Source organism: Nannospalax galili, unplaced genomic scaffold, assembly GCF_000622305.1.
Source record: "Nannospalax galili isolate Female #2095 unplaced genomic scaffold, S.galili_v1.0 scaffold1382, whole genome shotgun sequence".
Classification (NCBI taxonomy): Eukaryota; Metazoa; Chordata; class Mammalia; order Rodentia; family Spalacidae; genus Nannospalax; species Nannospalax galili.
In genome coordinates, this window is record NW_008348397.1 from 999,983 (window position 1) to 1,011,198 (window position 11,216).

General features: G+C 41.7%; 1 protein-coding gene across 2 annotated transcripts in view; it reads right to left on the reverse strand.

The window, feature by feature from the left end:
* The window catches only part of Fbxl20 (F-box and leucine rich repeat protein 20), a 94,120-nt gene that overhangs the window by 28,538 nt on the left and 54,366 nt on the right, over positions 1-11,216 (reverse strand). For both annotated transcript variants that reach the window (XM_029569447.1, XM_029569448.1), the window contains exon 3: positions 765-819. In XM_029569447.1, the coding sequence (XP_029425307.1) occupies positions 765-819 (55 nt within the window). The remainder of the gene's footprint in view (positions 1-764; positions 820-11,216) is intronic.

Sequence of the window (11,216 nt, forward strand, 5' to 3'; positions counted from 1 at the left end):
TTCCTTCCTTCCTTCCTTCCTCCCTTCCTTCCTCCCTCCCTCCCTCCCTCCCTCTCTCTTTCTTTTTCTTTCATCAGTGTCTCCCTAGAGCCCCAGCTGGCCAGAACTTGCTATGTAAACCAGGCTGGCCTTGAACTCACAAAGATCCACCTGGCTTTGCCTCCTGAGGCTGGGATTAAAGGTGTGAGACTCTCTTAAACTCTGAGTTATATTTCCAGCATCACATTGAAAACAAACAAAAAAGACAATTATATGGATAACTCACTTTTAAAATATAGGCATTAATTTTTTTTTTTTGGAAACAGGGTTTTCCTGTAGCCCCAGCTGGCCTGGAACTCATATGTAGACCAGGCTGGGATTAAAGGCATGTGCCACCATGCACAGCTACATTGATAGGCCTTTAAAAAAATAAAAATAAGAGAGGGCATGAAGTCTCCTGCAGGGGGAGTTGGGCAGAGGTGGAGATGGAGGAGAAGGTTTGAATATGATCAAAATACATTGTATGCAATTCTCAAAGACACAATAAAAAATATTTTTAAAATGTCCCCTGCCCATACTATCCAAATGAGAGTTACAAATGTTAGAAATAGTATATAGAGTAGAATCCAATCAGAACAACATGGGATACGTAAATCACCAGTGAAGTAAAATCTTTTGCAATATAACACAGAAGAAACACTTAAAAAAATGGTTTGTTTACTACAGAGGCTATCAACCCCACTGTCAGGAAATGATTCCCTTATAACCATGTTAATTACTCTTACCCTGGAGACCTGAGCACAGCGACACAAGGTAACGACATCCAGGAAAGAAAATATCCTAAAAAGAAAACAGAAGGGAACAAACTTTATAATTTGTCTGTCTGTCAGTTGAGACAGGATCTCATTATGTAGTTCAGGCCAGGCGTGAACTCATGATCCTCCTGTCCTAGCTTCTGGAGTGCTGGGATTATAGGTATGCAACCACCATATCCAACTTCTGTTTTTGTCAAATTTTTTTTTTTTTTTTTAGTTTTTATACAAAATAATGGGTTTCATTATGGTGCTGTCCACTGCTCACTGTAGTTCTTCATCACCCTCTCATCTTCCTCCCTCAAACCCCAATAAGTTTTTCTTGATTTTAGGCTATAAATAATGATGTACACACATTATCACACACACAGTATCACAAACACACCCATCACCCAGAGGCAGAAGTTCTAAGTTCTTTCAAACAAACACAAATAAATTGGAAACAATTTACAATGATGTTATTGTCCACATAAAACTGCCTAAAGGGTTAGAGAGATGGCTTAGTGGTTAAGAGCACAAACTGTTCTCCAAGAGGACCCGGGAGTTGGATTACCAGCATTCATTTCCAGAGGCACAAAACTGCCTGTAAATCCAGCTCCAGAGATCCAATGCCTCTGGCATCTGTGGGTACCTGAGCTCATGTGCTCATACCCCCACACAGATATACACCAACAATTAAAAATAATAGAAATAGAGGCTGGAGAGATAGCTCAGTGGTTAAGAGCCCTGGCTGTTCTTGCAGAAGACCCAGGTTCCGACCTCAGCACCCACAGGGTGGTTAACAACAGCCCTTAACTCCAGTTCCAGGGGATCTGACACCATCTTCTGTCCTCTTCCGGCATTTTACAACATGGGTGCACTTGCATACATGCATGCAATCCACGTATACACACACACACACACACACACACACACACACACACACACACAAAAAAAATTCTTAAAAAAAAAAGTAGTTGAGGGGCTGGAGAGATGGCTCAGCAGTTAAGAGCACTGACTGCTCTTGCAGAAGACCTGGGTTCAATTCCCAGCACCCACATGGCGGCTACGAACCGTCCTTAACTCCAGGTCCAGGGGAATCCGATACCCTCTTCTGATCTCCAAGGCATTGCATCACATGGGTGCACTCACATACATGCAGGCAATACACTCATACACATAAAATAAAAATAATTTAAAAAAAAGTGGTTGAGGGCCAGTTCCCATACTAATTATATTTAATTGTACAATTCAATTATTTAGCTAGCAACCGTTACTACCATTCATCTCTTAAAATTCTATCTTCCCAAACTGGAACCTAATATTGAAACAATAACTCATTATCTTTCTCATACAGCCCTTGGCAACAACCATTCTATACTTTGGGTAAATGACTATTCTTGGTACTTAATAGACCAAACACCAAAAAAATACCGTATTTTGTACAACCACTGATGGATACTTGGGTTGATATCACCATTTGTCTATTGTGAATTATGTTCCTATGACCCTGAGCATACAGATACCTGTTTGACTCCCCATTTTCAAGTATATATCTCAAAGTAGATTTGTTGACTCACTGGATAATTCTTTTAAATTTTTTACAGAACTATTATACTGTTTTATACAGCAGTTGTGCCATTTTAAACTCCTACCACTATTGCACAAATGTTCTAATTTTCCTATCTTTGTAAACACTTATAATTCTTTTTTTTGGTCTTTTTGAGACAGGGTCTCCCTATAGCTCTAGTTGGCCTAGAACTCACTATTTAGACCAGGCTGGCCTGGAATTCACAGAGATCCGCCTGCCTCTGCCTCCCCAGTGCTGAGATTAAAGGCAAGTGCCACCCTGCCTGGCTATTGTTTTAACAGTTATACTAATGACTTGAAAAAACTGGTATTGCCGGGCGTGGTGGCACATGCCTTTAATTCCAGCACTGGGGGGGGGGGGCAGAGGCAGGCCGATCTCTGTCAGTTCAAGGCCAGCCTGGTCTACATAGTGAGTTCCAGGACAGCTAGGGAAACAGAGAGACCCTGTCTCAAAAAGACACACACAAAAAAAAGGTGTCATAATTAAGAAATTATTGCTGGGTCCAAAGTCAAGAAGCTTTCCCCTTATGCTTTATTCTAAAAATTTTAACTCTTGCGCTTAGGTTTTTTCATTTATTTTAGGTTTTTCATTTATTTTTATTTTATGTGTGTATTTTGCCTGAGTGTCTACTGTATACCCATGTCCTGCACTGCAGGTGGAGGCGAGAAGGTGTTGGGCCAGGAGTGGTGGCACACACTTTTAACCTCAGCACTCAGAAAGCAGATGCAGAAGCAGTGGCAGGTAGATCTCTGAAACTGAGACTAGCCTGATCTACATAGGCAATTCTAGGCCAGGTATGGCTACAAGGACACCCTGTCTCAAAAACTAAATCAAACCAAAACAGAAGGGGGACTTGGATCCCCTGGAACTGGAGTTAAAAATGGTTGTTAGCCACCATGTGGATTCTGGGACCCAAACTCCGGTCCTCTGTAACAACCAGTGCTCTTAACTGTTGAGCCATCTCTCCAGACTGTTATTTATTTTTCATTTATTTTGAGGTGGTTTTTGGATACAGTGTAAGGCAAGGGTTTAACTTCGTTGTGTGCATATGTGATATGTGATGGGATCAAACATGGGGCTTTAAGCATGCCATTGAATTATATTCTCCAGTTTCACTCCATTCTTTTCATGTGGATACTGTTTTCTCAGCACCACTTGTGTTCCCCATTAAATGGTCTTGGCACCTTGTCAGAAACCACTGGGGGAGATTTTATTTATTTATTTATTTATATATATATATATATATATATATATATATAGAGAGAGAGAGAGAGAGGGAGAGAGAGAGAGAAATGTTTCTGAGCTCTCTATTCCATTGGACTTTATATCTTCCTCCAGTATCATGATTTTAAATATATTTAGTTTTGAAGTAAAAGTTGCTTTCTTGTTCTCTCTCTCATACTGTTTCTTTTTGGTCTTTTTGAGACAGGGTCTCCCTGTAGCCCCAGCTGGCCTTGAACTCACAGAGATTCGCCTGCCTCTGCCTCCTCAGTACTAGGATTAAAGGCCTGCGCCACCATACCCAGCTTAGTGGGTTTTTTTTTTTTGTAGTCCTGGCTGACCTAGAACTCACTATGTAGACTGAGCTGGCCTCCATCTCTCAGAGATCTGCCTCCTTCCCTAATGCTGGGATTAAAGGCATATGCCACCAAGCCAGGCTGTCTTTTTTTTCTCTTTTTAATATTTTATTTATTATTATTATTATTTTTTTTTGGTCTTTTTGAGACAGGGTCTCCCTGTAGCCCCAGCTGTCCTGGAACTCACTATGTAGACCAGGCTGGCCTTGAACTCACAAAGATCCGCCTGCCTCTGCCTCCCAAGTGCTGGGATTAAAGGCGTGCACCACCAAGCCGGGCTTTTATTTATTATTTTTATTTTATGCGTATGAGTATATTGCCTGCATGCATGTGAGTGCACCCGTGTCGTGCAAAGCCACAGAGGACAGAAGAGGGCTTTGGATTCCCCTGGAACTGGAGTTAAGGCGGTTCATAGCTACCATGTGGGTGCTGGGAATCGAACCCGAGTCCTCTGCAAGAGCAGTCAGTGCTCTTAACCGCTGAGCCATCTCTCCAGCCTGTTTTTTTTTTTTTCTTTCTAAGATAGGGTTTCACTAGATAGCCAGAGCAACCCATAACTTCTGATCTTTCTGCCTCAGCTTCCAGTATGCTGGGATTACCTGTGTATACTATGATATCTAACTGTAGAAGGTGCTTTCAGTGATTTAAACAGTTGCATGTCAAAAAAAAAAAAAAAAAAGGAAAAAGAAAAACAGAGAGTTGTTATAAGAAACTCCCTTATACCTTTTTACATATTCAGTACTTTGTTTCCACCCAATGTGAGGGATTGAACCTAGGCTCTCTTGCTTGCACTGCTCCTGTGCTATATCCTCAGCCCTCTTTTTACTTTTGATTTTGAGACAGGGTCTCAGGTTGACTTTGAACTCACTCTGTAGCCCCAGCAGGCCTTGAAACTGTGATCTTCCTGCCTCAGCCGTCTAAGTAACTAAGACTAAGCCTGGTACTACCAGGCTCATCTTAGATTTCTGATATATTTTGATTTGCTCCAACTATATAGAAAGGCCCATATAAGAGACTGATTGAAGCTGGTAAGTGAGCTGGAAACAGGAACAACATGGTGAGTAAACATAACTGATCTGTGTCTTACAATGTCAGCAAAACACAAGTAAGGGGCAAGAAAATTCCTGAACAAAAGCCCAGTGAACAATTATGGTGAGATAACAAAATGAAAACAGGTGTCTCTAGGGCCTAGGAGACACCTCAGGGGTAAAGAGATTGCCTAGCATGCTCAAGGCCTCAAGTATGATCTCCAGAAACACATACATACATCCTCCCCAAAAGGAGGATGATGAGCAGCAGAAGCAAAGCATAATGGGCACATGTCTGTAATCCTAGCACTTGGGAAGAGGAAAATGAAGGCAGGAAGTCCAGGAGTTCAAGGTCATCTCAGCTACATAGGCAGTTTGGCCAACAATAAGATGCTAGCTGAAAAAAAAGCCAGGTGTCTAAAGGGCTGGAGGATTGGGTTCAATTCCCAGCACCCACTTGGCAGCTCTATCTCCCTCTGTCTTATACATACAGGGAATCCAAACACTGGTACAAATAAAAATCTAAAAATAAAAAAAAAAAACTGCAAACAAAAACAGGTGGCTAGGCAATCCAGAATAATGTCTACTTCATGGTCTAGGACTAGAGATAAATTAAAACTATGTAAGATATTTGAGAAATTTTCAGGAAGTTCAGTCTAGGGGTCTTAGGTGTATAGAATTTTGAGGTTGGATTTACAGGGTTTTTTTTTTTTTTTTTTACGGGTTTTTTTGTTCGCTGTGGGTTTTTTTTTTTTTTGTCTTTTTGAGACAGGGTCTCCCTGTAGCTCCAGCTGTCCTGGATTCACTATGGAGACCAGGCTGGCCTTGAACTCACAGAGATCTGCCTGCCTCTGCCTCCCGAGTGATGGGGTTAAAGGCGTATGCCACCATGCCCAGCCTGCTGTGGGTTTTTGTTTGAGACAGTGTCTCATGTAGCTCAGGCTGACCTTAAACTCACTATGGAGCTAATGATAACCTTTTTAACTCCTGATCTTCCTGCCTTTACCTCCCAAGTGATAATGAGTGGTCATGGGAAGCCTACCCTAGGAATAGACACAAGATTTTGGACTTGAATGATCAAAACACATGGGACTGTCAAGATGGAGGGAAAAGAACATTCCAAGTAGAGGGAACAGCCACCTTGTGGTGAAGTCAGTGAACTAGTGTACACCAGGAGAGACACAAGCCTTACTGAGCTCATTATGCCACAGAAAGGATACTGTAACATCGACAGAGGCTTACAGCAGGGTAGCGCATAGGAGATACAGAGGACACTAGATCTGACAGGGCTTGGTGGACTGCATCATAATTTCCTGTTGTGAGTAACTTAGTTGACTGAAGGCACCACCCACTCAAATGGGGAACACTGAAGGGTAAGTAGATATGTGGTTTAAGCAAGAGTTTTGTTTTGGGTATACTGTTTCAGAAAAGGTACAAAGTAGAGTGCGTGATAAAACAAAATGGAGATATAAGCCTTCAGCATTTTAATACAGCTGCTGTAGTACTTTCTCTCCCTGCCTGCCTCGTATTTTTTTCTTTTTAATTTATTGCTTTTCAATCAATTCTCTTCCCCCTTTCTGTTCACTTCTCTGTCTCCCAGTTTATCAGCTCATCTCTTTTTCCAGCACCCACATGGTGGCTATGAACCATCCTTAACTCCAGTTCCAGGTGAATCCAAAGCCCTCTTCTGACCTCCGCGACTGCACAACATGGGTGCACTCACATACATGCAGGCAATACACTCATACACATAAAATAAAAATAATAAAATTAAAAATATTGATTGCACATTCTACTCCCCCTCAAAAAATTTAATATGGGGCTGGAGAGGTGGCTCAGTGGTTTAAGAGCACTGGTTGCTCTTACAGAAAACCTGAGTTTGATTCCCAGCACCCATATGGCAGCTAACAATCCTCCTTAACTCCAGTTACAGGGGATCCTCTTCTGACCTCCTCAGGCATTACTGACACAGGTACACTTGCACGCTGGCAATACATTCAAAAAACTAAAAAGGTAAGTCATTTTATAAACATAACTACTACACAGGAGGCTGGGGGAAGAGACAGAGCAAGAAGCTTTGCAGGTACCCACCCCAGCAGACTTCAGTAACCCTTTAGTGAAATGTACTTCATAAAAGAAAGTACAGGGAAGGGAGTGGTGATACAGGCCTTTAATCCTAGCACTAGGGAGGCAGAGGCAGGTGGATCTCTGTGAGATTGAAGACAGCCTTGTCTGCACTGCAAGTTCCAGGCCAGCTGGGGCCACTGGGAGACAGTCTTAAAAAGAGGGGAAGGGAGTTGAGAGGGGGGAAGGGCAGGGAAGGAAAAAGTGCAGCAGATACACATCTACCATCAAGGCAGAGGTCAGGTGTGTGAAGACACTGGAGACTCCATGAAGCATACACTCAAGCATTACGGTTCTGTTGCTGCAATGTACTAGAAAGGCTTCTAAATGTCAAGACTCCAGTGATTGCACTCATCACCTGGATGTGGGCTTTACAGAATTTGGTTGTTTTTAAGAAGAGTTGACAAAAACAGTCACTGTGTCTCTCTATTCGAGTAGTAAAAACTTAGTTCTAGCCTGAATTTGGCTAAAATTAGTATTAAAAACCTCAGTGCCTAAATCCCTTCTACCACTCTGTAAGTAGTCTGTTTATTTGTTTGGTATTATGTTAGCAGGATAAAGTTAGAGGAAATGATGTATCTTATGTGACAGGTCAAAACAATAAACTACATAATTAGCATTTCCTGCTGTTGGTCATCTTCAAATTAGGGATCATAGACTGCACCACAGTCATTTCCTTTATACACCTTAACCCTTTACGTAGTTATTTCTAAGGAAAGCTATGATCAGAATGGTAAGATTGAGCTGGAGAGATCGCACAGCCATTAAAGGCTAATAACCAAAATGTGAAAGGTTTGGTTCCCAGAATGGTAAGAGAGTAAGTGACAAGGCTGCAAATGTCCAAGGACCCTGCCTGCATCTTAAATTTTTAAATGTACTTTATAGTTGGGTGGGAGCATATTTGAGCCTCTGTGAACATGTGTAGACAAGACTACAGGGTCACTTCTCTCCTTCCACTTTTATATGGGTTCCAGGGATCAAAGTCAAGTCCTCTAAGCCATCACACCAGGCCCTGCGTGACTGTTTTAATATATTCCTACTCTCAAGGCCAGGCATGGTAGCTCATACCTGTAATCTCAGTACTCAGGAGGAAGAGGCAAAAGAACTGCCACAAGTTCAAGGCCAGCCTGGTTTACTTATCAAGTTCCACGACAGCAGGGCCAGCACAGTGAGACTCTGTCTGAAAAAAAGAAGTCTCTACTCTCCAATCTCTTACCAGCAGAATGCTTTTGCAAAAAGTTAAGAAAAAGAAAAAAGCTGACATGGACAATTTGTTAAAACAAACAAACCAAAACAAAACCCATTGATTTAGCTTTAGTCTGCCCAGAATTGAACAAAGTCGACCTCACCTTTCTCAATCTATTTTATTTTCTTGAGACAGTTTCTCTATGCAACCCAGGCAGGCCTTGAACTTGTCATCCTGCTTCTTGAATGCTGGGATTACAGACTGGCCACTATACCTGACCTCATCTTTATCACTCCTGAAAGTAGGCTTAACAGGAAGAAAAGACAGGAAAGAATGATCTTGAAGACTACAAAATAGGTGATTCCATTCACATCACTGGAATATCTCTGGGTACACTCCCCCTCCCCCCCGAGGCAGGGTTTCACATACCCCAGGATGGCCCTGAACTTACTATGTAGCCAAGGATAACCTTGAATTTCAGAGCTTCCTTTCGCCATGCCTAGTTTATGTAATGCTGGGGGTGCTTCAGATACTAAGCACTCTCCCAACTGAGCTACATCCTCAGCCCCAATGGGCACAATTTTTTAAAGATAATTTGACAATGAGCATTAGAATAAAAGAAATATACAAACCACATCTTATAGAAGCAGAAAGTCTGGGTGATGTTGTGGCTGTCAGAATGTTCACAACAGTTATCTATGGTGTCAAAAAGCTAGAAACTACTTTAGTACATGTCAATAAGTAATGTTTTCTGAATTTTTTGATTTATATAATTTTTATTTTATATGTATAGAGCGTTTTATTTGCATGTATATAAGCACAGCATGTGTATGGGTGCTGGGATCCTAACCCAGGTCCTCTGCAAGAGTAGTCTGTGCTCTTAACCACTGAGCCATCTCTCCAGTCCCAATAAACAGTGTTTAAATCATTCTTTTAATATGTAGGTGCACCATGTGCATGCAATGTCCACAGAAGCCAGAAGGGGGCATCAGAACCTCTGGAACTGAATTTACAGACAGATGTCATGTGGGAAGTGGGAAGTGAACCCAGGTCCTCTGGAAGAACAGCTAGCATTCTTAACTACTAAGCTATCTCTCCAGCTGCAGATTTATTAATGTGTTTTGCCTACATGTATCTAAGTGCACTTGTGTGCGCAGCGCACCCTCAGAGGCTGAAAGAGGGTGTTGGATTTCTAGGAACTGGAGCTACAAAGTTGCCATGCAGGTGATGGGAACCAAATCTAGGTCCTCTGCAAGAGCAGCCAGTGCTCTTAACCACTGAGACCTCTCCAGCCCTTGTTTTCATTTTTTAGAAATATGTCTGTATGAGCCAGGCATGGTGACTCATGCCTTTAATCCCAGCACTCTGGAGGCAGAGACAGGCGGATCTAAGTTCAAGGCCAGTCTGGTCTACATAGTCAGCTAGGGCTATAGGGAGATCCTGTCTCAAACCAAACCGAACCAAACCAAACCAACCAACCAAACAAACAAACAAAGAAATATGTCTATATGAACATATGTGAGCATTCTATCAGACATATAGACCTAAGAGGATACATGTGAAACAGCTGCAGGGCACAAGGCTTTTTAATAGGGCAGAGGGCTAAAAGGGCATAAATTTATGATTTTATAATAAGCTGGGCAGAGGTCTGTAACCCTACTTGGGACCCTGATGGAGGAAGATCATATGTTTGAGGCCAGCCCAGGCAATTCAGTGAGATCCTGTCTCAAAAAAACACCTCAAACAACCAAAAGTGGGGGCGGGCAGGGCATGTGCCCAGAATCCCAACATTTGGAAGACAGAGGCAGAATCTATGCAAGTTCAAGACTAGGCTAGTCAACATAGACAGTTCTCAGGACACCTAAGGCTACAAAGAGAGAGTCTATCTAAAATAAAATAAAATAAAAATAAAATAAAATGGGGCTAGAGGTAATTGTCTAGCATGTGTGAGGCCTTGAGTTCGACCCTAATTCTAAAAAAGTAAAATACTGGACTTTAGAGAACATTATTTATTTGTCTAAAAAAATTTGACACTAGTTCAAAATATTTGGCTACCTTAAGTTAGTTACTTTCTTTCTTTCTTATTTTATTTTATTTTTTTTTTTCTGTCTTTTTGAAACATTGAAACAGCGTTTTCCTGTAGCCCCATCTGGCCTGGAACTCACTATGTAGACCAGGCTGACCTTGAACTCACAGAGATCCACCTGCCTCTACTTCCCAAGTGCTGGGATTAAACCTGTTCACCACCACACCTGGCTCTAGTGTTTACATTCTTGCCAGCAATTTATGAGGCTCATTTTTTCCAACATGCTTGACAACATGTCCCCCTCAACTATTTTATTTATTTGTGTGTGTGTGTGTATGTGCATGCATGCACATGTAGATAGCTTCTCCACATACAGTCCAACCAACCTGGCCTCTCAAACTCATGATCCCCTGTCTCATACTCCTAAATGCTGGGATTACAGGTGAGTAAGGCATCACCATGTCCAGGAAAAAAAGGTGAGGCTTGCCCTTTTTTGTTCCATACTCTGTGTAACTTTTAAAAAAGTTACACATTGGGGCTGTAGAGATGGCTCAGCAGTTAAGAGCACTGACTGTTCTTGCAGAGGACCTGGGTTCAATTCCTAGCACAGACATGGCAGCTACGCACTGTCCTTAAGTCCAGTTCCAGGGGAATCCAAAGTCCTCTTCTGACCTCTGTGGCTTTGCATGACAAGGGTACACTCACATACATGCAGGTAGTACACTCATACACATAAAATAAAAATAAATATTTAAAAAGTTACACATTGAATTAAGAAACTTTATCATATCCACTTTAATAACTTCATGTCTTAAGATGTTACTTTAATGAAATAATTAAAGATGCCTTCAAAGACTTTCTAGAAGGAAAAAAAAAAAAATCAATGCAGTTGGGTTACTACAGGAAATGGGTAT